This window comes from Entelurus aequoreus, linkage group LG09 (genome assembly GCF_033978785.1).
Source record: "Entelurus aequoreus isolate RoL-2023_Sb linkage group LG09, RoL_Eaeq_v1.1, whole genome shotgun sequence".
Classification (NCBI taxonomy): domain Eukaryota; kingdom Metazoa; phylum Chordata; class Actinopteri; order Syngnathiformes; family Syngnathidae; genus Entelurus; species Entelurus aequoreus.
In genome coordinates this window covers 15,761,256-15,786,107 of record NC_084739.1, presented here as the reverse complement: position 1 = coordinate 15,786,107, position 24,852 = coordinate 15,761,256, and the positions used below count along the sequence as shown (strand labels likewise).

Below are 24,852 nucleotides of genomic sequence, written 5' to 3'. Positions count from 1 at the left end.
TCGAAGAAGCTTTTTTTTTTTTTTCCCCTGTAATGAACGAACATCATATAAATAAGCAGGAAGATATTTGCATCCGAATTTAATGCAGTGCCTAACTTTTCCAATAAATGTTTCATAAGGTGTGTTAAAGCATTACAACCACTTTCACTTTTGAATGAAATCGAGAGAGGCAACACAACGTGATTCGTGGAAATTAAGTGTTGTTTAAGAAATGCTGTTACAACACTGTGTTAAGCCTCAAAGTATGAAGGAGGACTAAGGTCATACTGGAGGGGGGGAGAGGTTAAATTATGAGAGGGAAAATGTTAGCTAGGAGAATAAAATAGGAATATTAGAAGAAAACACGTTTTTGTTTTTTTTAACAAATAAATGAAAATAATACCACACAAACACAACAGTCATTCTTTGAAACCCTGCCATATATCATTCAGGTTAACGCATTGAATAAAGTATTTGACAAAAAGCAACTCTACAGTTATGCTCATAGTTCCATGACTTTAACCATGGAAAAAACAGCAACTTTTATTCTACTACAATTATGATTTTTTTTTTTGTTAAATGAAGTTTATTTCCGAATTATTCTGGTAGAATACTACCTCCCTAGATTACAATTTTCAATGGTCGGATTGTTGTAACTTTTTTATTTTAACATTATGATTGAATTATTACAACTTTAGTCTGCCGAAATGGCTTTTTTTTTAAATTGTAATATTATGACTTTCCTGTGTAAAGTATGATTCTTTGGTAACACTTTAAAGTACACACTATTAAGCATTAAATACTGAATAATCTTCTATACAGCATATTTCCAACATGAATACACAGTTCTATATTAACTATTAGTTAACAGTGTGTATATATATATATATATAATATATATATAATATATATATTATATATATATATATATATATATATATATATATATATATATATATATATATATATATATATATATATATGTATATGTATATACACTACCGTTCAAAAGTTTGGGGTCACCCAAACAATTTTGTGGAATAGCCTTCATTTCTAAGAACAAGAATAGACTGTCGAGTTTCAGTTGAAAGTTCTCTTTTTCTGGCCATTTTGAGCGTTTAATTGACCCCACAAATGTGATGATCCAGAAACTCAATCTGCTCAAAGGAAGGTCAGTTTTGTAGCTTCTGTAACGAGCTAAACTGTTTTCAGATGTGTGAACATGATTGCACAAGGGTTTTCTAATCATCAATTAGCCTTCTGAGCCAATGAGCAAACACATTGTACCATTAGAACACTGAAGTGATAGTTGCTGGAAATGGGCCTCTATACACCTATGTAGATATTGCACCAAAAACCAGACATTTGCAGCTAGAATAGTCATTTACCACATTAGCAATGTATAGAGTGTATTTCTTTAAAGTTAAGACTAGTTTAAAGTTATCTTCATTGAAAAGTACAGTGCTTTTCCTTCAAAAATAAGGACATTTCAATGTGACCCCAAACTTTTGAACGGTAGTGTGTATATATATATATATATATATATATATATATATATATATATATATATATACACATATATATACATACATATACACATATATATATACATATATATATATATATATATACACATATATATATACACATACATATACACATATATATATACACATACATATACACACATATATATATATATATATATATATATATATATATATATATATATATATATATATATATATATATATATATATATATATATATATATATATATATATAAGAAAGCTAAAGACATTATTAATTATTTCCATACACTTTCTAAATGATCTTACAAACCATTGACAATACCCAAATTACTGGTTTGTAAATTATGTAATATTTCATATATTTCAATATTAAGCATTTTACAGATGAGTTTATTAATAATGAGTAAAACATGTATAATCTTTGTTTATAAACTGCATACTAATGAGTATTTATATTGGAAATATGCTTTGTAAATGATGAAATCAGTTTTTACTTATTAATGCTTAATAAAAATACAACTTTTTTTTCTTAGCATATTATTTACATTGTTAAAATATTATATACTAGCGTAAAATCAAGACTTTGTGTCATAATATTCTAACGTAATTTCCATAAAAAAATATTTAAAAATACCACTTTATTTGTGTAATGTTTCATTCTTTTAATATTATTAAGTGTTTCCCGTTTATTTATTAGTGCCAGCCTGCCACAAATTAATCCGGACATCCACAAAAAAGATTTGGCGCTATCTTGGCTCATAAACACATTATAATGCCTTTTGTCTGCCAGAGAATAAGAGGACAGAGCAAGAGGAATTTTGTCCCCAGATTTAGTGAGTAATCAGACCCCTGTCGATCTAAACAGGGGACATGAAAAAGTGCTGCTTTGGGCCTCCTATGCAAATCCAACGATTACGTTATTACGCAACGACCGCAGATAGATTGCAGTCCTGTGGAGAACACTGACATTGTTTTTCTTCTCAATGTGGTTTTAGTACTATTTTAGATAAATATTTAGGGAAACAAATGACAAAAGTAAAACCCCTGTTTATTGCATAGATCTTTGCCCCATTGTTGGCTTTTTCGCACCTCTTCTGGTAAACAAACGCATTCTTTCAACGTAATCCTCTCCTGACCTTCTTTATCTTCCTTGACTAAAACCTCTCAACCTCCCTCGCCCCGCTCGTGTACGTACATTTTAGAAACATGCCCGTTCTATAGGCAGCCATTCCTTAGTGCGCATAAAAGCCCACACTCTAATCTTAACTGTAACCTTGAAGCTAACCCAAACAGACCTAATTAAAAGGCCTTTTTATGCGCTCTCAAAGCCTGCTGACCACAAAAGTGTGGTTCTGTCACACTGGTGTTCCCTCCGAGCCAAAAAAAAAAGCTGGGAGAAGAAAAAAATGTACAGTAGTTTTAATAGCCAAATTTTACTAGGAATTATTCATCTGTATGTTGTAAAATCTCACTTAGATTTAAAGCTTGTTGCAGAACACTACTCTACTTGACTAATAAATAAAATAAAAGTATAAATAGTACATTGCGTATTAAAGCAACAATTAGTGTTTCACGGTTGGACCTGAAAGCAAATAAAGCATATAGGTATTCTGTATAAGTCGAAGTTAAATAAAAAGAAAATATATGGGGCAGAATTAGAAGAATACTGATGTAAAAAGATAAAGTGCTTTGTTCCATAAAAATGGTTTCTTATGTTGTTGTGATGACAAACAGAATGTAATAGTTTGGTTGAAGACGTGAAAGTAAATTATGAATGACTTATAATATACGTTTTTCACAAAAATAATTAACGTGTAGACCTAAGTTTTCAAAAGCACTCTTTTGAGATTGACTTAAACCACAATTTCAAACTATTAAATGTTTAGAGTGTCAAGTTATCGCGATAATCCCAATGAATTAATTACAATCCTATTTAGCGCGTTATCTCATTTTTAACCTGCTTTTTCTTGTGCTTGACTGAAAGCATCACAACAAAAAATAAGTCTCACTCCGACACTGATGTTAGCGGGTTTAATTACCGTATTTTTCGGACTACAAGTCGCAGTTTTTTTTCATAGTTTGGCCGGGGTTGCGACTTATACTCAGGAGCGACGTATGTGTGAAATTATTAACACATTACCGTAAAATATCAAATAATATTATTTAGCTCATTCACGTAAGAGACTAGACGTATAAGATTTCATGGGATTTAGCGATTAGGAGTGACAGATTGTTTGGTAAACGTATAGCACAGGGGTCCCCAAACTACGGCCCGCGGGCCGCATCCGGCCCCCCAGCATCCAAAATCCGGCCCACAGGAAGTCTCAAGTAAATTTTTTATATTTTTTTAATTTTTTTTTTTTTTTTTAAATCTTTCCTTTCTAATCTATTTTCTACCGCTTGTTACTCTTGGTGTCTCCTAGCCGCTCAGGCAAATCATATTGTCTAAAAATGAATTTTCCCATCGATAACGTGACAATGTTAAATGTTGATGAACATCAATGTTAATTGATGTTAAATGACAAAACGGATTATAAAGACAATATATATATATATATATATATATATATATATATATATATATATATATATATATATATATATATATATATATACACAGTATATATATATATATAATTGTTTTAACCCAATGCGGCCCCCGAGTCAAAAAGTTTGGGGACCCCTGGTATAGCATGTTCTATATGTTATAGTTATTTGAATGACTCTTACCATAATATGTTACGTTACCATACCAGGCACGTTCTCAGTTGGTTATTTATGCCTCATATAACGTACACTTATTCAGCCTGTTGTTCACTATTTTTATTTATTTTAAATTGCCTTTCAAATGTCTATTCTTGGTGTTGGCTTTTATCAAATAAATTTCCCCAAAAAATGCGACTTATACTCCAGTGCGACTTATATATGTTTGTTTCCTTCTTTATTATGCATTTTCGGCCGGTGCGACTTATACTCCTGAGCGACTTATACTCCGAAAAATACAGTAGTGTGGAAAGGGTGAATTCTAGTGTAAATATTTATAATAAACTTCAAGTGTGTTTATGGTTTGTATCATTTTGAATCTGCTCTTGTTTTTAGCATGGGAAGTGCTTTTTACACAAGCTATGAAGAAATGGCGTCACATACTGGTGTGTTTTGACCCACGTTAAGCTACCTTTATGCTATCATAACTTATCCGTGCAGCAATTTAGTTATATATTACACGTACAACGACGTGTGCATTATATTTAAAATCAGAGCATAGTTGCAGTACAAAACATTTTTTAATCGCCCATGCGTGTCAAAATGTTTGCCGCTAGACTAAATGAACACATCACTTGTAAGTAAACAAGCTCATGTTTTGTCGGTAAATAAGGTTAACACATCTCGGAGAATTATGGCATTGACTGTCAAAAAAGCCAACATTACTTTGTTATTTGACAAAGTTGAACATATTATTGTGACAAATATAAACATAAACCAATACTGGTAACGTATGCTAACACTGATATGATATGATCTTAAGCAGAGTTCAACATTCAATACTTAGGACAGAGATTCTCAAACTGTGTACCACATAAAGGTACGCCAAAGAATCACTTGATTAAAGTACAGTGTTTTATTTTCCTGCGTTCAAACACAGTGTTACTGGTCGAACTGCGTGCAATGTTACAGTGGCCAAAAATATTAAATAAAGCCTCTGCCTTGTTTTTAATGAATACGCTACTGTATTTTAATGTCGGTCATTATGGTGGTACTTGGAGAGCCAAGTGTTTTCTGAGGTGCTACTTGGTCAAAAAATGACTTACCGTATTTTCCGGACTATAAGTCGCAGTTTTTTTTCATAGTTTGGCCGGGGGGTGCGACTTATACTCAGGAGTGACTTATGTGTGAAATTATTAACACGTTACCGTAAAATATCAAATAATATTATTTAGCTCATTCACGTAAGAGACTAGACGTATAAGATTTCATGGGATTTAGCGATTAGGAGTGACAGATTGTTTGGTAAAGGTATAGCATGTTCTATATGTTATAGTTATTTGAATGACTCTTACCATAATATGTTACGTTAACATACCAGGCACGTTCTCAGTTGGTTATTTATGTCTCATATAATGTACACTTATTCAGCCTGTTGTTCACTATTCTTTATTTATTTTAAATTGCCTTTCAAATGTCTATTCTTGGTGTTGGCTTTTATCAAATAAATTTCCCCCAATAATGCGACTTATATATGTTTTTTTCCTTCTTTATTATGCATTTTCGGCAGGTGCGACTTACACTCCGGAGCGACTTATACTCCGGAAAATACGGTACTTACTTAGGCTATTGCTCATAAAATAGTTTTACTTACTGTATTAACTTCAGCACGTTATATAAACCTGATGTTTTATTTGAAATAAAACACACTGCATCTGTTCAAATCTGTTAAAAACAACAAATAACTTTATAAATCTACTTTGTATTGTTGCATAGCTATCTAGGTAAATGAAAATAGGTCAAGTTTAGAGCTTTTCTCAGCAAGTTTTTAGGTGGGATTAATTAATTAATCACTCCCTTTTTAATCGCTTGACAGTACTACATGTCAATATATTGGCGTTGTATCTTGAATCTTTCATTTGTAAAGGTGAGGTTTGTAAAAAAGGGTATTAGTAGTCCAGCGTCACAAAAGAAGAGAATGAATAAACTGTAACTCCAGTAACGACAAAGCCAAAAGCTGCGTGGGCCACTCTTGTTGTCACTGGCCGGTCAAGGCATTGTTTTGTTTCCGTGATGTGACTATCAGCTGCCGAACATATGGACAGGCAACGTTACTTTCCGTGTTTTAGTTATACGGGGACTGGGGCTTAAGTATCACTCTGCCCACCTGGAGCAGCATCTGAGCCCCCATGGAAGTCCTTGGTGTTGGGAGTCTTAGGGATGTGCTACACAAAGTTGTTGGAGATTTGCCTCTGGTGCTCAAACAGGTCTTCTGTCTCGGCGCTGTATGCGTCTCCTTGAAGGAGGGGGTGGGGGGAAGGAAGAGTGTCAGCAGTGACGCAGCGGCGTCGGGAAAGGTGGTGGGAAAACGGTGGCTTACCTGCGTGACATCCGTACATGAAGGCTCTGTGGCCGTCGTATTTGCAGCGGCATCGCATGACGTTGTTCATGAAGTCGGACTCAGCCATGTCCATGGAGGGGTTGACTTCCACCTAGTAAGTGAAGACATTCTTCATCAGTGTCGGAACAGGAGCAGACGTTGCAAACAAGTCGATAAACTAAGAACAACTTAGCTGGACTCAAGTCAGACTCATGTAACACATTTGATGGGTTTGAACTAGGGATGTCCAAACATCTCAGAACAAGCTAGTCAGGTTACTTCTAGACCTCCACCCCAGATCCCACCTCACTCCTACCCACTTCTCTAAAGTGGGCTGGCTCAAGGTGGAGGACAGAGTTAAACAACTTGCACTGAGCCTAGTCTATAAAATCCGCTACACCTCCCTGATACCGAAGTACATGTCAAACTACTTCCTTAACGTAAATGACCGCCATAACCACAACACCAGGGGGTACTCCACTAACCACGTTAAACCCAGATTCCGAACTAACAAAGGTCTTAACTCATTCTCTTTCTATGCCACATCAATGTGGAATGCGCTCCCAACAGGTATAAAAGAAAGGGCATCTCTATCCTCCTTCAAAACCGCTATAAAAGTTCACCTCCAGGCAGCTACAACCCTAAACTAACACCCTCCCCGGATTGCTAATAATCAAATGTAAACAATCAAATGCAGATTCTTTTTCTTATGCCTTCTGATCTCTCTCTCTCTCTCTCTCTCTCTCTCTCTCTATGTCCACTACTTGATGTCCATATCCCCACCCCCCCCACCCCCCCACCCCCCCACCCCACCCCCCCTCCACACTCCTGATTGTAAATAATGTAAATAATTCAATGTGATTAGCTTGTGTGATGACTGTATTATGATGATAGTATATATGATAGTATATATCTGTATCATGAATCAATTTAAGTGGACCCCGACTTAAACAAGTTGAAAAACTTATTCGGGTGTTACCATTTAGTGGTCAATTGTACGGAATATGTACTTCACTGTGCAACCTACTAATAAAAGTCTCAATCAATCAATCAATCAATGTCCGATATTATCGGCCGATAAATGCTTTAAAATGTAATATCGGAAATTATCGGTATCGGTTTCAAAATTATCGGTATCAAAAAGTGAAATTGATGACTTTTTAAAACACCGCTGTGTACACGGACGTAGGGATGAGTACAGAGCGCCAATCAACCTTAAAGCAGGGGTGTCCAAAGTGCGGCCCGGGGGGCATTTGCGGCCCGCAGCTAATTGTTTACCGGCCCGCCAAACGTTCTGGAAATACTATTGTAAAAATAAAAAATAACATTAAAAAAAGCGGAATGAGGTGAAATCTAACGAAAAAAAGTTGCAATGTTGACACAAAAGCTGCCATGCAGGCTGTTTTTTTTTTTCTTTTGTCTTTCTTCATTTTTCTTTTTTTGCCATTGCTCAAAAAAAAAAAAAAAAGATGACAAAAAATCCATGTTATAATGAATTATTTTCAGGGCTCCAATTACTTCAAATATTTCACTTTAAAATGTTTCATGTGGTAAATATTGCATATATTGTGTAGTAGCCATATAAAAACATCAAAGTTTTCTTTGACAAAAGCGCATAAAACAAACAAAATAATTGTTCCAGCATAAAATCGACAGATATATCTGAAGTTGATCTCGTAACTTAAGTGTTGAAAGTAAAAGAAAAACCTAATAAAAATGTATCACTTTATGAGTGGGGCACCTTTTGGATCCCAAATATATTTAGTGATTTTTTATTTATCTTTTCACTGTGATTACTCAAAAATATGAAATAATTAAAATCAATGGTGTCCTGCATTATTGATATTTTAGGGCTTTAATTACTAAATACTGCATATTTCAGTTTTACTATAAAAAAACTAAATTGTTTTTGACAGAAAAGCCATAAAACTTTTTTTTAATTTGCATTACTTTATATCAACTTAAAGTTGATATAGAGATTTACTGTAAGCGTTAAATAATTTAAAAAAAATAATAATCTGACTTATTTTTAACATTTTAATGACTAAGACCCTTTATGGTCACCGGGACCCCTAAAGGTAAAATAAATAAAAAATGCTTATATTTGGTTATGGTTTGAAAATGAAAAATATCAAAATGGCCCCCACATTCTTTCATTTTTCCGTGTGCGGCCCTCAGTGGAAAAGGTTTGGATACCCCTGCCTTAAAGGCACTGCCTTTGCGTGCCGGCCCAGTCACATTATATCTACGGCTTTTCACGCACACAAGTGAATGCAAGGCATACTTGGTCAACAGCCATACAGGTCACACTGAGGGTGAACGTATAAACAACTGTAACACTGTTACAAATATGCGCCACACTGTGAACCCACACCAAACAAGAATGACAAACACATTTCGGGAGAACATCCGCACCGTAACACAACAGAACAAATATCCAGAACCCCTTGCAGCACTAACTCTTCCAGGAAGCTACAATATATACCCAACCGCTACCCCCTACCCCCTCCCCCCAACCTCCTCATGCTCTCTCAGGGAGAGCATGTCCCAAATTCCAAGCTGCTGTTTTGAGGCATGTTAAAAAAAATAATGCACTTTGTGACTTCAATAATAAATATGGCAGTGCCATGTTGGCATTTTTTCTTTTTCCATAACTTGAGTTGATTTATTTTGGAAAACCTCGTTACATTGTTTAATGCATCCAGCGGGGCATCACAACAAAATTAGGCATACTAATGTGTTAATTCCACGACTGTATATATCGGTATCGGTTGATATCGTAATCGGTAATTAAGAGTTGGACAATATCGGATATCGGCAAAAAAGTCATTATCGGACATCTCTACTTTGAACTGGACTTGACAATATCATCAAAGACATGCAACTGGGACTTCACTCGGACTTTGCAGCTTCATAAGACTTGAGAGATTAGGTGGAGGTGCAGAGCAAAACTGAGATATCGATACCGCCAATAACATGTCGTTATGCTCTAATATCGATTCTGAAATCAAAACATGGATACTTTTGATACTTTAGTTATTTGTGATCATTAACAGGAACACAGTGTAAAGTAACTAAATCATTGAGATTGTGTCTAAAGTGGTTGGAACTACTTCTTCTCCCGCCGAAGTAGGTACGTATAATGTGCTGTGCTCAGGCATTCTGTCTGTCATTTGTTTATTTGAGACCATCACTGGCAATTAAATCGAGTCTCTTAGTATTATCAAACAGCAAGTGTATGTGTCCTTTTATTGTAGGCTATTTGGAGACACTACACACTAGGGTTGTACGGTATACCGGTACGAGTATAGTATCGCAGCACTAATGAATCAAAAACGGTACTATACTCTGTTTGAAAAGTATCGGTCCCCCCTTTTTTTCCCTTTTTTTTTTTAACTGGGCATGACGGCGCTTCTGGTTTTACGAGCAGAGGAGCATGTTCAGCAGCGCACAATCACAGAGTACTTACAAGCAGACACGGTGTGTTGACGGAAAAGGGAGAATGGACGCATTTTGGCTTAAAAACTAACGATAAAGGTGAAGCTATAACACTGAAACGCCCTCTGGGGAAGTGTTTTAAAATATGGCTTGCTAGCTAGCAGCCAACATCCATTTGCAGTCGGCAGTGTTTAAGATACTTCTAAATCACTAATCCACGCCTCCATGGTGTATCATCCCTGCAGGACGAGGAATAGTTAAACATGCTTCACTACACACCGTAGCTCACCGGCGTCTCAATGTAAACAAACGCCATGGGTGGATCTATACCGAACATCCACTGTAATGATACCAAGTACAAGAGCGTATCTAGTCGATACTACTATGATTACATCGATATTTTTTAGCGTCACAAAATCTTATTTAGTTTTTAAAAAATTTATATTATGTTTAGAAACTCAGGAAATACTGTATGTCCCTCTACACATGAGGACTTTGAATATGACCAATGTATGATCCTGTAACGACTTGGTATCGGATTGATACCCAAATGTGTGGTATCATCCAAAACTCATGTAAAGTATCCAAACAACAGAAGAATAAGTGTTAACTACATTTTAACAGAAGTGTAGATAGAACAAGTTAAAAAAGAAAATAACCAGATATTAACAGTAAATGAGCAAGTAGATTAATAATTAATTTTCTACCACTTGTCCTTAATAATGTTGACAAAATAATAGAATGATAAATGACACATATGTTACTGCATATGTCAGCAGCTAAATTTGTAGCCTTTGTTTGCTTAATTACTACTAAAAGACAAGTTGTCTTGTATGTTCACTATTTTATTTAAGGACAAAATTCCAATAAGAAGCATATGTTTAATGTACCGTAAGATTTTTTGTTAAAATAAAGTCAATAATGCAATTTTTTGTGGTCGCCTTTATTTAGAAAAGTATCGAAAAGTACCGAAAAGTTATGAAATACATATTGGTACCGGTATCAAAATATTGGTATTGGGACAACACTACATCAGATATATATCTGCATTAAATAGTATCATGGTTTAGATAAGTACAAGTAGCATATTATTCTATTTAACAGTGTCAATGACTTGGAAGGACTCTAATACCAAGTCTGTGACTTGAGACTTGACTTGGCTTGGATTTAGGGTTAAAGACTTACACTACCGTTCAAAAGTTTGGGGTCACATTGAAATGTCCTTATTTTTGAAGGAAAAGCACTGTACTTTTCAATGAAAATAACTTTAAACTAGTCTTAACTTTAGAGAAATACACTCTATACATTGCTAATGTGGTAAATGACTATTCTAGCTGCAAATGTCTGGTTTTTGGTGCAATATCTACATAGGTGTATAGAGGCCCATTTCCAGCAACTATCACTCCAGTGTTCTAATGGTACAATGTGTTTGCTCATTGGCTCAGAAGGCTAATTGATGATTAGAAAACCCTTGTGCAATCATGTTCACACATCTGAAAACAGTTTAGCTCGTTACAGAAGCTACAAAACTGACCTTCCTTTGAGCAGATTGAGTTTCTGGAGCATCACATTTGTGGGGTCAATTAAACGCTCAAAATGGCCAGAAAAAGAGAACTTTCAACTGAAACTCGACAGTCTATTCTTGTTCTTAGAAATGAAGGCTATTCCACAAAATTGTTTGGGTGACCCCAAACTTTTGAACGGTAGTGTAGGACTTGCAATACATTGATTTGCTCCCACTTCTGATTGATAGCATTTCCCTCATTTGTCCAAGAAAATCTCGATGACTTTCCCATGCGCTGTTTCCATCGTGGACCTCAAAACGATGCTCACTCCCAATGAATCCTATTTAGGTCAACGCCATCGTAAACACTGCGTCCAAACACCACGACTCGGTCATGTAACTGCACAGCTGTGGTTGTACTGCCACCCGCTGACAAGGAGCTACTTTACACTGCGGCGGCATATTTTTCTGAGGCTGTTATTTGCAGGGCGACTCGCTTAACTGCTGATACGACCTTTCTCAAGTGATTTAGTCTAATGGCTGCTCTGTAAAAACGCTACACCCACTTTAAATACAGGTTACGCACACCTACGTGGAGAAAGGCAAGAAGGAAACTTGAGGGCTACGGTCTAGGAAAAATGTGACACTTTTAAATTTGGGTTTTAAGAGGGCAATGACACTTTGCAAAGAAACATTGTGTTGAATTTCAAGTACAGCGTGTCCCACAAAGTACACTTTATAATTGAGTGAGGTGTGTTAATCAGATTTGTGTACGAGCTAATATTTAAAGTTTTTATTTGCATTGCATTTTTAAATCAAACATATTCAGTCCAATGGTTTGGTTCACCAGAAATAACTCCCCTGGATGTCTTTCTGTGGGGTTACGATAAAAGGTATTGCATATCCAGCAGAAAACCATTTTAAACTGCTGAGATGATGCAACACACAAAACATTACTTTACTTGTTTTTAGTGCTGTCAAATTTGTATCCGATTATTCACACTTTTGAATTTGGATGAATCAAAATTGATCACATGTAATTAATCCATTGCACAATTTAAATTGACTTAAAGAAACAAACTAATAATAGTTGGAGAAAAATGCAATTTTATTGCCGGAATGTCGTGCAGGAACATTTATATATATATATATATATATATATATATATATATATATATATATATATATTTATATATATAATTATGTAAATAATATTAACGATTGACTTCAGGACACCATTGTATATATATATATACACTACCGTTCAAAAGTTTGGGGTCACATTGAAATGTCCTTTTTTTGAAGGAAAAGCACTGTACTTTTCAATGAAGATAACTTTAAACTAGTCTTAACTTTAAAGAAATACACTCTATACATTGCTAATGTGGTAAATGACTATTCTAGCTGCGAATGTCTGGTTTTTGGTGCAATATCTACATAGGTGTATAGAGGCCCATTTCCAGCAACTATCACTCCAGTGTTCTAATGGTACAATGTGTTTGCTCATTGGCTCAGAAGGCTAATTGATGATTAGAAACCCCTCGTGCAATCATGTTCACACATCTGAAAACAGTTTAGCTCGTTACAGAAGCTACAAAACTGACCTTCCTTTGAGCAGATTGAGTTTCTGGAGCATCACATTTGTGGGGTCAATTAAACGCTCAAAATGGCCAGAAAAAGACAACTTTCATCTGAAACTCGACAGTCTATTCTTGTTCTTAGAAATGAAGGCTATTCCACAAAATTGTTTGGGTGACCCCAAACTTTTGAACGGTAATGTGTGTATATATATATATATATATATATATATATATATATATATATATATATATATATATATATATATATATATATATATATATATATATGTCCGATAATATCGGCCGATAAATGCTTTAAAATGTAATGTCGAAAATTATCGGTATCGGTTTTGTTTATCGGTATCGTGTTTTTTTTTAAACCAAAATATTGGTATCGGGGTAACCGTAGTGTGAACTGTATTTTTTAAATTTTACCAAGCAGAAAAGATCCCATTCTCAACAACGTTTGAGTTAAAGTGTCACACCTTGGCATGCGAGTGTTGATCACTGTGTTGCAGGCTATGAGAGTAAACAAAAAATTATTTTTAGCAAATTATTTTTGTCTAATGGTTTTGGAGTTGTGCACGAGCACGCTACTGCAATACCGTAGTTAATTTGTTTAATTGGTGTGTATCATTAGCCTGTTTGTCTCGGGTAGAAGAGTTTGTTAAATCCTTCTCCTAAAGTCCGACTCAGAAATGTCAAGGTTTAGTGTGTCTGACCTAATTTCTAACCTCCAAACATAAACATAGAAAGGCTGTGCAACTTTGTAATTACAGCCAGAGCAGAGCAAAAAAGGCATCAAGTCGGCGTGCAAATGCAAACAAGCATCCGTTACACGTAAACGAAGTAAATGTTTCTGCAACAGACAAGAGTAATTACAATGATCAGGCGTCTTAGACAAACCGCAGTAATTATCAGCCAAGAGCTCCGCGACAAGCAAGCGGCCTCCCGCCAGAGCGAGGTCACAGGCAAGGGGCAAGCGTGCGAAGAGTTGCAGCGGCATACATTGGCGGGATGGGTAGTGTGAGAGCAAGATGGAGGATACTGAGGAACTGCAGTCCTTGATGTGTTTTACTCTCGTCCCCGCAGACCTGATGGATTGGCCTCGGCTCAAATAATGACAGAGAGCGGGAGGATGCCTGGGGTAGCATTCGGGCGACTTCTGTGGAGGTCTGCATGTTACGACAAAAATAGACAACCAAGAGAAAGTCGACCTCGCAAGATCATGAGAATCATTTGGCGTAAAACGTTACTGCTCAAAAGTTTTGAATCCTTAAAGGGGAACCGCACTCTTTTTTTGCCCATCACCCGCAATCCTTATGTGAGACTAGAAAACACATGTCTTTCCCTTTTTCTGTGTGTTCCAAAAAGTAAAAAATGTCTTATCAGAGGCAGCTAACGAAGCAGGTCATTGGGATACGATATATTCTGCCTTCAAAGCCCTCTAAAAAAACACTTAAAACCTCCAAGGTCGCTTATATACATGCTGTAAGTCTGTACGTAAAGCAAACATGCACGTTCATGATAACATGTCATATTTACAGTATTTTGGTCATTTTAAGCATTACCAAAACTACTTTCCTGGGTGCATTGATTTTACATAGCAACAATGTTCATTGTTATGCGCTAAACCAGGGGTCCCCAAACTATGGCCCGCGGGCCGGATACGGCCCACCAGCGTTTTGTTTTTTCCTTTCTAATCCATTTTCTACCGCTTGTTACTCTCGGTGTCTCTTAGCCGCTCAGGCAAATCATATTGTCTAAAAATGCATTTTTCCATCGACAACGTGACATCGTGTCATGACAGCATGCCCAAGGAATATATATATATATATATATATATATATATATATATATATATATATATATATATATATATATATATATATATATATATATATATATATATATATGCATACATATACACTACCGTTCAAAAGTTTGGGGTCACCCAAACAATTTTGTGGAATAGCCTTCATTTCTAAGAACAAGAATAGACTGTCGAGTTTCAGATGAAAGTTGTCTTTTTCTGGCTATTTTGAGCGTTTAATTGACCCCACAAATGTGATGCTCCAGAAACTCAATCTGCTCAAAGGAAGGTGAGTTTTGTAGCTTCTGTAACGAGCTAAACTGTTTTCAGATGTGTGAACATGATTACACAAGGGTTTTCTAATCATCAATTAGCCTTCTGAGCCAATGAGCAAACACATTGTACCATTAGAACACTGGAGTGATAGTTGCTGGAAATGGGCCTCTATACACCTATGTAGATATTGCACCAAAAACCAGACATTTGCAGCTAGAATAGTCATTTACCACATTAGCAATGTATAGAGTGTATTTCTTTAAAGTTAAGACTAGTTTAAAGTTATCTTCATTGAAAAGTACAGTGCTTTTCCTTCAAAAATAAGGACATTTCAATGTGACCCCAAACTTTTGAACGGTAGTGTATATATATATATATATATATATATATATATATATAAATATATATATATACATACATATATATATACATATATATATATACATACATGCATGCATATATACATACATACATACATACATACATACATACATACATACATACATACATACATACATACATACATATACATATATATGTATATGTATATACATATATATGTATATGTATATACATATATATGTATGTATATACATATACATATATATACATACTGTATATGTATGTGTATATATGTATGCCTCTTGGTGAGGGTGGTCGCATTTTTCCCTGCTCCTCCTCCTTCCCGCTTGCTTTCTTGTGTCCTTGTCTTGTCCGAACTTTTTGAAGCCTCTTTCTTGAGCTGTCCTCAAATCTAAACATCAAAATGAATTTGATCAACTGGACTCTCGACGCAATTGACACAGTCTTTTCGACAAGGAAAAGAGGTTCGGGGGAGCCTGGCTGCCCTGATGGAACCATTGCTGCGGGGTACGTGAGAGATTCCTGGAATACTTGGAGAATCATGTGCCTCTCAGTCCTTTCCATCGAGGACGTGGAAGACATCTACCTATTTGGAGCTGTGATCGCAGGGCATTTTGCTGATTGGGCTGGGCATTGCTCTGGTGTATCGTCAAATTCGGAAGACGATGGCAGCCACTCAAGGGGCCAACAGGCTGTTCAACGCAATGGAAGGATTGGGTCGTGCTGTGGGATCACAGACTGGAGCGATTGCTGATTTGAATCGCAAGGTAGATTCCATCTTGATGAAGTTAGAGAAAGAATAAATTGGAATTGTCAGAGCCAGCATACAGAGCAGGAATGTCATTGTTTTGACTGCTCGAAGAAAAAACATCTTAATCTACGATTTGACTCCCTCGAATGGCCTTGAGGAACAGGCTGTTTGAAAACACTCCCCTGAGGACTCCTCAAAGATGGACGCTTTTGACCTTTCCCTTCTTTTCAAAAGCACCTGGGTCGGACTCTTGAACTCTTGAACTCTTGGGGCCGGCCTCGGCCCATAAAGACAATTCCAACATCTCACCCAAGTTAATTGGGCATACATGCACGCACACACCCCTCCCCAAATCAACGCCTTCACCACTGCTTAATTCCTCCGGGGTTGTGGGGGCTGAGCAGCGCTCAACAGCAGCTGCCGGCCTCCAAAGTCCTGTTGGATGACTCTGTTGCGAGTTGTTGTGATTACATGTACCATGTTTATGTGTGCCATGCTATGTGAGGTTTTTTTCCTCGGACTCAGTCTGGACCATTCCTGAGGGTCCAGCCTCAGACTGATATTTTTTTTACTCTCCCCCCCTTCCCCAATGTCACCTTTTTCCCACCTTTTTAAGGAGCGCCTAAGTGGCTGATCCGTTGGCGGTCCCGTCTTGTCTCCCTGTAACGTATGTCTGCTCTTAGCGGGATTGTGCCGAAAATGTAATTTCAGTTCTTATGTGTCTTGTACATGTTAAGAATGGACAAATAAAGCTCTGAATATATATATATATATATATATATATATATATATATATATATATATATATATATATATATATATATATATATACACATACATATACAGTATATATATGTATGTATATACATATACATATATATACATACTGTATATGTATGTATGTATATATATATATATATATATATATATATATATATATATATATATATATATATATATATATATATATATATATATATATATATATATATACATACATATATACACATACATATACAGTATGTATATATATGTATATGTATATTAGGGCTGCAACTAACAACGAATTTGATAATCGATTAATCTGTCGATTATTATTTCGGATAAAAGAGACAAACTACATTTCTATCCTTTCCAGTATTTTATTGCGAAAAAAAACCAGCATACTGGCACCATACTTATTTTGATTATTGTTTGTCAGCTGTTTGTAAATGTTGCAGTTTATAAATAAAGGTTTATAAAAAAAAAAATTAAATAGCCTCTGCGCATGCGCATAGCATAGATCCAACGAATCGATGACTAATCGCCAACTATTTTTATAATCGATTTTTAATCGATTTAATCGATTAGTTGTTGCAGCCCTAATGTATATGTATATGTATACATATATACAGCCCGGCCCCTGGCCAAATTGTTTTAACCCCAATGCGACCCCAGAGTCAAAAAGTTTGCGGACCTCTGCGCTAAATGTTTCAAATAAGATAAACAAAAAAAATCACTTACAATGGCTGTACTCACTGGGATGCCGACTGATGGGATGTTTGGTGAGCTGCATGATTCATGAATAGAAATTGTTTTTTTTTAAACTCATCGGCAATACTGCGGAAGCAGCTCAAACTTCTTTTTTATTTTAATGGCGGGCCACAATTAACGTTATTAGCAGCGCAAGCAAGCTAGTAGCTAGTAGCTCTGCTTGCCAGTACTGTAGTCAGTACGGTATTTAAATGGAGCGTTGTTGGCGGTTTTTGGATGTTTTTTTACAGCGCTTTCTAGGCAATATAGATCGATCCCCATTTTTGGGTGTTTTTAGCGTTTTTTCAATGTTTAGAATGCACACAAAAATGAAAGACTTGTTCTTGTCTTACATAAGGATTGTGAATGATGGGCAAAATTCCAAAAAAGTGCATTTTCCCTTGAAGCAAACAAAAATGTGAGCTGATTTCTCTGCCCATATGTGACATGTATCTTATTTTCCCATGTCAATGTGAACACCACAATCACACATTTTTCAAATCCGACCCAGGCATCTTTCGTATGTGGATATAAATAAGATACTTATCCGACCTATACGTCATTGAAAAGTCATATAATGTATAATTATTCACCGAAATAAACAGTTACAAAACTAAGTAGTAGACGAATGAGCAGAAAACAGGCAAAAAGAAGTTATTTGAATATTCAGTTAGGTAATTCTTTGGCGTTACCACTAGATGGAGCCCGCGTACCACAGTTTGAAAATCACTGTCCTACACCAAATAATTGCATTGCGAAAATGTTGACTCCGGTTGAACAAAATCCTTCAAATTGTCACAAATGCGCCAAGACTGAGACCTACTGAAATCGGAGCCATGTTCACTTCTGTAAACACAGGGCAGCGCTTGAGACGTCGTGAAGTCATTTGCGCGTGCGGGTCAGCTCACAGATGCATTCCATTCACATTAGACATTCGTAGACGTCGCATTTTTTTTCGTTAATGTGAACAACTACATAAAAAGATCGGTGTTAACAAAAGTCTGAATTGGGCATCATACATCAGTGTGAACGTAGCCTTAGTTTCTGAAGAAGCACCATTATGCAACTCGACTCAAAACTAATGCAAACTTAATTCCTGTCTTACATTTATAGTGAAATGCCTCTAATATTGTGCAATTCAAAATAGTAACCAACATTTTGGATGTATATATAGACAATATGCCTCGAAAACTGACTAAGTAGGCCGTTCCAGTGTAAATAATAAATTGTAGTGCCCTCTATTTGTTGTGGTCAAAATTATTGGGAAGACCTGCTAACATACAGTACACACCTTCTCATTTCAATGCGTTGACTTTATTTTTAAGACAATTTACCTTCTAAATTGTCAGTGAAGGCATCTAAATTATGACACCTGTGAAGTGAAAACCATTTCAGGTGACTAAAGCTCATGGAGAGAATGCCAAGAGTGTGCAAAGCAGTAATCAGAGCAAAGAGTGGCTATTTTGAAGAAATTAGAATATAACACGTTTTCAGTTATTTCACCTTTTTTTGTTAAGTAACCTAACTCCACATGCGTTCATTCATAGTTTTGATGCCTTCAGTGACAATCTACAATGTAAATAGTCATGAAAATAAAGAAAACACATTGAATGAGGAGAAGGTGTGTCCAAACTTTTGGCCCGTACTGTACATGTAATACAGATATCCTCAATGTTATATAATCATCAGGTGAACTTGTTGTTAAATCCCACCGTTCCATGGGAAATACATTTTGTTTGATGGTGATCATGTTTTTCAATCAATCTTGCTCAAAACTCACAGACATGTGCTTGTCAGTCCCCTAAAGGTGCGTGCCAAATTGTTGTTGACACCCCAAAGTTACAACGGAGTTACAGTTCAGAGAACGTTCAGCTGTGTGAGAAATGTCAAGTCGGTCCAACGTATGGGTTCAATGTTGGTGGTTTAATATGGTGTGTTTGTCAGAAAAATAATAGCACAGACAACACAGTGGGGTTTTGCCCAAAGTTCACAGAATAGTTAACTTACACAAATAAATACATAATCTTTCTGACATCTTATGCTGCTTTCAAGACTGCTGGGAAATCTGATTTACTGTCCTGACAACAAACAATCTGTTTTTGGCAGCCTTGATAATGCAGAGATGTTATAGCAATGAGGTTTACTCATGGACATCTGGTGCAACCACACTGGCTGGCCCCCGTTACACTCACCCCCCCCGAAACCTCACTTTCATCCGGGTCACGGCACCAATGCAACCCAGTTGGTTTGGCCACCGTGCCTTTTTACCACATTCCACACGAGGACTCGAACCCTGGTCGTTGGTTTTGAGAGGCGAGTGTTCTGACAGCTGGCTGTCCCCCGTCACATACGGTCACCACTTGTCTTAGCAAGTAAATATGAATATTTTTGCATGTTTCCATCATTTATATAGTTTCGATATTGCAAATTCCCAGTTTTCTGGAAAGCAGCATTATGGTCTAAGCCAGGTGTGTGAAACACATTTTAGCTCAGGGGCCGCATGGAGGAAAATCTGTGCACACGCTGACCGGACTATTAAAATCATGGCATTGAAACTTCAAAATAAAGACAACTTCAGATTGTTTTCTTTGTCTTACTTTGGCCAAAAATAGAACAAACACATTCTGAAAATATCACAATAAAAATATAGAAAAAAATACAGGCAGCGGTGAAGTTTAGATCCATGAAGGAAAGAAGAAAGTGAATGAATGTTTATAACTGAATACATTTGGACCAGCTGCACCAAATGATAATATAAATACATTTAATAAAGTCAAATACAAATAAGGCATCACTTCTCTTTTGTAAAGTAAATTTGTACAGCCGATATGGGCATCTACATCAACTATATAATTTGCCTGAGAAGCTGGACAGGACAAAAAAATAAAATAAAATAAAACTGAATAAATTTACATATGCATAAAAAATGGTTTTCTTTTGTATTATTTTTTTTAATGAATTAAGTAACATTTATGAAAACCTTTTTCCAAAACACAATATAGAATGTGAGATATAACAGTGAATGCATACATTCACATGCACTCCAACATCTGTAAAAAACTCTTGTGGATGTACTACCAGTCTGTGGTTGCTAGTGGTCTGTACTACATCGTAGTGTGCTGGGGGGGCAGCATATCTAAGAAGGACAGCTCCAGACTGGAGAAACTGATCAGGCGGGCCGGTTCTACGATCGGAATAAAACTGGACTCACTGGTGACGGTGGCAGAGAAGAGAACTGTGGAAAAACTAGTGAGCCTCCTGGATGATGCCAGTCACCCTCTGCATACCGTTATCAGTAGCCAGAGGAGCGTGTTCAGTGCTAGACTGCTTCATCCCAAGTGCAGGACTAATAGACTCAAAAACTCCTTTGTCCCACACGCCATTAGACTGTACAACTCCTCTCTGGCGGGGAGGGGGGGTACTAGGATGACAGGGGATGCGAAACAATAACAGTGAAATACTTTTTCATAACATGGTCACTACTGCCTAGTTTCTCTTGTTATATTCTTATTTTACTGTTATATTTTTATTCTCATTGTTGCTTTTTATTTTTATTCTATTGTAATATTTTTCTATTTTGTTTCCATTTATACTCCCATTATTTACTTTTTACTTTATACAATTTTGTACACTGCTGCTGGAATTTAAATTTTCCTGAGGGAACTCTCCTGAAGGAATCAATAAAGTACTATCTATCTATCTATCTATCTATCTATCTATCTATCTATCTACATTCATCATTTGTTTTCAAAACGGTTACAAAAAAGTGGGACCCCATAAATTTACTGTAGGACCCCATTTTTATGACTTGATGGGGTCCTTAGGACCCCATTTTGAAAATTCCTAGTGCCAACACTGATGGTATTGGTGCGTGCAAAACAGCAGCAGGCGGCTGTGGCCTGCGGGCCGGTTCTAATACTAATCAAATATCATCCCGGGGGCCATAGATTATTCATTGGGCTTTGACTTTGACACATAGGATGTAGATGATCATATCTGCTGTACAGAACTACTTTAGAAAAGAGAAATGTTGGACACTTCTCTTGTTTCCGTATTTGACTTTATTAAATGTTTGGAAGCATTTTATTAAACAAAAAACAGTTTTCTTTTAAGTAATATAGAAATTTATCAGAGCTGTTCAACTATTTTATAGAGGAATTTTTTGATTGATTGATTGAAACTTTTATTAGTAGATTGCACAGTGAAGTACATATTCCGTACAATTGACCACTAAATGGTAACACCCGAATACGTTTTTCAACTTGTTTAAGTCGGGGTCCACTTAAATTGATTCATGATACAGATATATACTCATCAGAGTATATACATTGAATTATTTACATTATTTACAATCCGGGGTGTGGGATTTGGAGGGGGGGAGGTTTAGGTTTGGTTGGTATCAACACTTCAGTCATCAACAATTGCATCATCAGAGAAATGGACATTGGAACAGTGTAGGACTGACTTGGTAGGACATGTACAGCAAGTAGTGGACACAGGGAGAGAGATCAGAAAGTATAAGAAAAAGTGTCTACATTTGATTATTTACAATCCGAAGAGGTATGATGAGGAAGGGAGGGCGTTAGTTTAGGGTTGAAGTTGCCTGGAGGTGTTCTTTTAGTGCGGTTTTGAAGGAAGATAGAGATGCCCTTTCTTTTACACCTGTTGGGAGTGCATTCCATATTGATGTGGCATAGAAGGAGAATGAGTTAAGACCTTTGTTAGATCGGAATCTGGGTTTAACGTGGTTAGTGGAGCTCCCTCTGGTGTTGTGGTTATGGCGGTCATTTACGTGAAGGAAGTAGTTAATCACAGTACTGGCACCCAATGTTATTAGAAAATATCATCACGGGGGCCATAGATAATTCATTCGCGTACCGGATCTGACTTTGACACCCCTGGTCTAAGCAGTTGTATCTTGTAAATAACGCAAAGCTCGGAAAATTAGCCATTTGACAGGGATTGTAGAGTTCTGACCTGAAAGATGTAATCTCCAGGCCGTACGTCCGTCACGTCCACCCACTGGCAGTCGATATCATGGCGGTAGGTATCCCAGCAGCCCACGGAGATGCCCTGGTCACCCATGTTATAACAAGAGAAGCGCTTTTGGACGCCTAAAACGCAAGATGAGAGATCCCATTAACTTAACGCTTGGCAGTTTATTTGGCTTTGCTACGAACGCTGCTTTCCCATACAGTCCATTTCACCCATGGTGGAACAAGCAAATGGAGAGTGAACAATAACAAGCACGGCAGCGATCTGATACATTAACCACAGAGTACACATCCACATTGCTGCTGTTGAAATATTGATATTAATTTCCTGCCACTAATGGGAGTATTCTGTCAGGTGGCGAATATTACCATCAGGGCAGTGGGTGTCCTCCAGACAGAAACTGGCCTTATGCCCCTCGGCGACCCTGGTGCCGTTGAGGGTCAGCAGGTCGTAATGCGTGAACACCTCGATGCTGTGGTAATGCCTGCAAGGGAGGAGGAGAGCGCAGGTGAGGGAGCGTTCAAAGCAGCTGACATTGAAAGAACGCCGTTGTAGCCTTATGACCTCACTGCACGAACATGAGCACGGGCGTCACCCACACGCCTCTCACAGAAGCTTGTTTTAGCGCCTGTTTACCCACGCCCGCTGAATGGCGGTCTTTGAAAGACGCCAATATGTTGTCGAAACAACCTGCGGGACTTGGCTGTCCTTTGTACTCCGCGCGACTCGTGCTAAATGGGTCGCTTCACGTGCTTTTTTTCATGCTTTTTTTTTTAATGACGCTGTTCAGGGTCCCAAAGAAGCAGCTGCGCCCATGGTACCCCCGCTCACCCCCGCTAGCGTCTGAACTAGATAGCAAACAACAATGGAAGAGCATGAATGTTTCTGTGTTTACCGGTACTTCTTGTAAGGAGACGCATTTTGTTTAAGAAACCACAAGCGGAGACTGTGAGCTAGTCATCGGTCACTTCAGGAATTTGGGGGCTTTTTGTGTAAAATGCCTGCACTGCAAAAAGTCAGTGTTCAAAAACAAGAAAAATTAAAAATACAAAAATTAGGGGTATTTTATTTGAACTAAGCAAAATTATCTGCCAATAGAACAAGAAAATTTGGCTTGTCAAGACTTTCCAAAACAAGTAAAATTAGCTAACCTCAATGAACCCCAAAATACCTTAAAATAAGTATATTCTCACTAATAACAACTGTACTACTGTATGAGTACGTATTTTCTATTGTTTAATTGAAAATAAAACAGCAGAGTCTATTTGGCTGTCATCTGTTTTAATATGAGACACAATTGTGTCAAAGTCATGATTTTTTTTTTCATGCTTGAAATAAGAAATGATTACTTTAAAAAAGTTATTGTCATTCAAATTTGAACTTTGCAGTACAGATAAGAACAACGTTTCGTTGCATTAGCTCATGGTAGTGCAGGATAAAAGAGTGTATCTAGTCGATACTACTATGATTACGTCGATATTTTTTGGCATCACAACATCTTCTTTCGTTTTTTTTTAAAATTTATATTATGTTTATAAACTCAGAAAATATGTCTGGACACATGAGGACTTTGAATATGACCGATGTATGATCCTGTAACTACTTAGTATCGGTGTGATACCCAAATTTGTGGTATCATCCAAACCTAATGTCAAGTATCAAACAACAGAAGAATAAGTGATTATTACATTTTAACAGAAGTGTAGATATAACATGTTAAAAGAGAAAGTAAGCAGACAACTACTAGGGCTGCATAATAAATAGACATCGAAGCGACATTGAGGTTTTAATTAGTGCGATAAATAATCGCAAGAGACACCCGAGTGCGTTTATTTAACAATAAAATTAACTGAACGCAGTGAGCCCTCTTTTCAGTCATCCACAATGTCTGTCTCGGTGGGCGGAGACCGGGGGGGCTTTACACAGGAAGCACATACAGACAACGCCAGTCAGAAGTGCCACAAAGTAACACAAATTTGGAAGAAACAAAAAAAAAAGATTACAAAGTCAGATGTCACATTGTGGG

The 24,852-nt window shown here is 36.7% G+C and overlaps 1 protein-coding gene across 3 annotated transcripts in view; it reads right to left on the bottom strand.

Annotated features, from left to right (window-relative positions):
- Positions 1–4,091: 4,091 nt before the first annotated feature.
- The window catches only part of loxl4 (lysyl oxidase-like 4), a 90,000-nt gene continuing 69,239 nt past the window's right edge, over positions 4,092–24,852 (bottom strand). For 2 of the 3 annotated variants that reach the window (XM_062058176.1, XM_062058177.1), the window contains exons 12-15: positions 23,195–23,310; positions 22,809–22,945; positions 6,595–6,706; positions 4,092–6,510 (exon numbers count right to left, since the gene is read on the bottom strand). In XM_062058176.1, coding sequence (XP_061914160.1) covers positions 6,440–6,510; positions 6,595–6,706; positions 22,809–22,945; positions 23,195–23,310 — 436 coding nt within the window. In that variant the 3' untranslated portion in view covers positions 4,092–6,439. The remainder of the gene's footprint in view (positions 6,511–6,594; positions 6,707–22,808; positions 22,946–23,194; positions 23,311–24,852) is intronic. The other variant, XM_062058178.1, reaches the window with a different exon arrangement.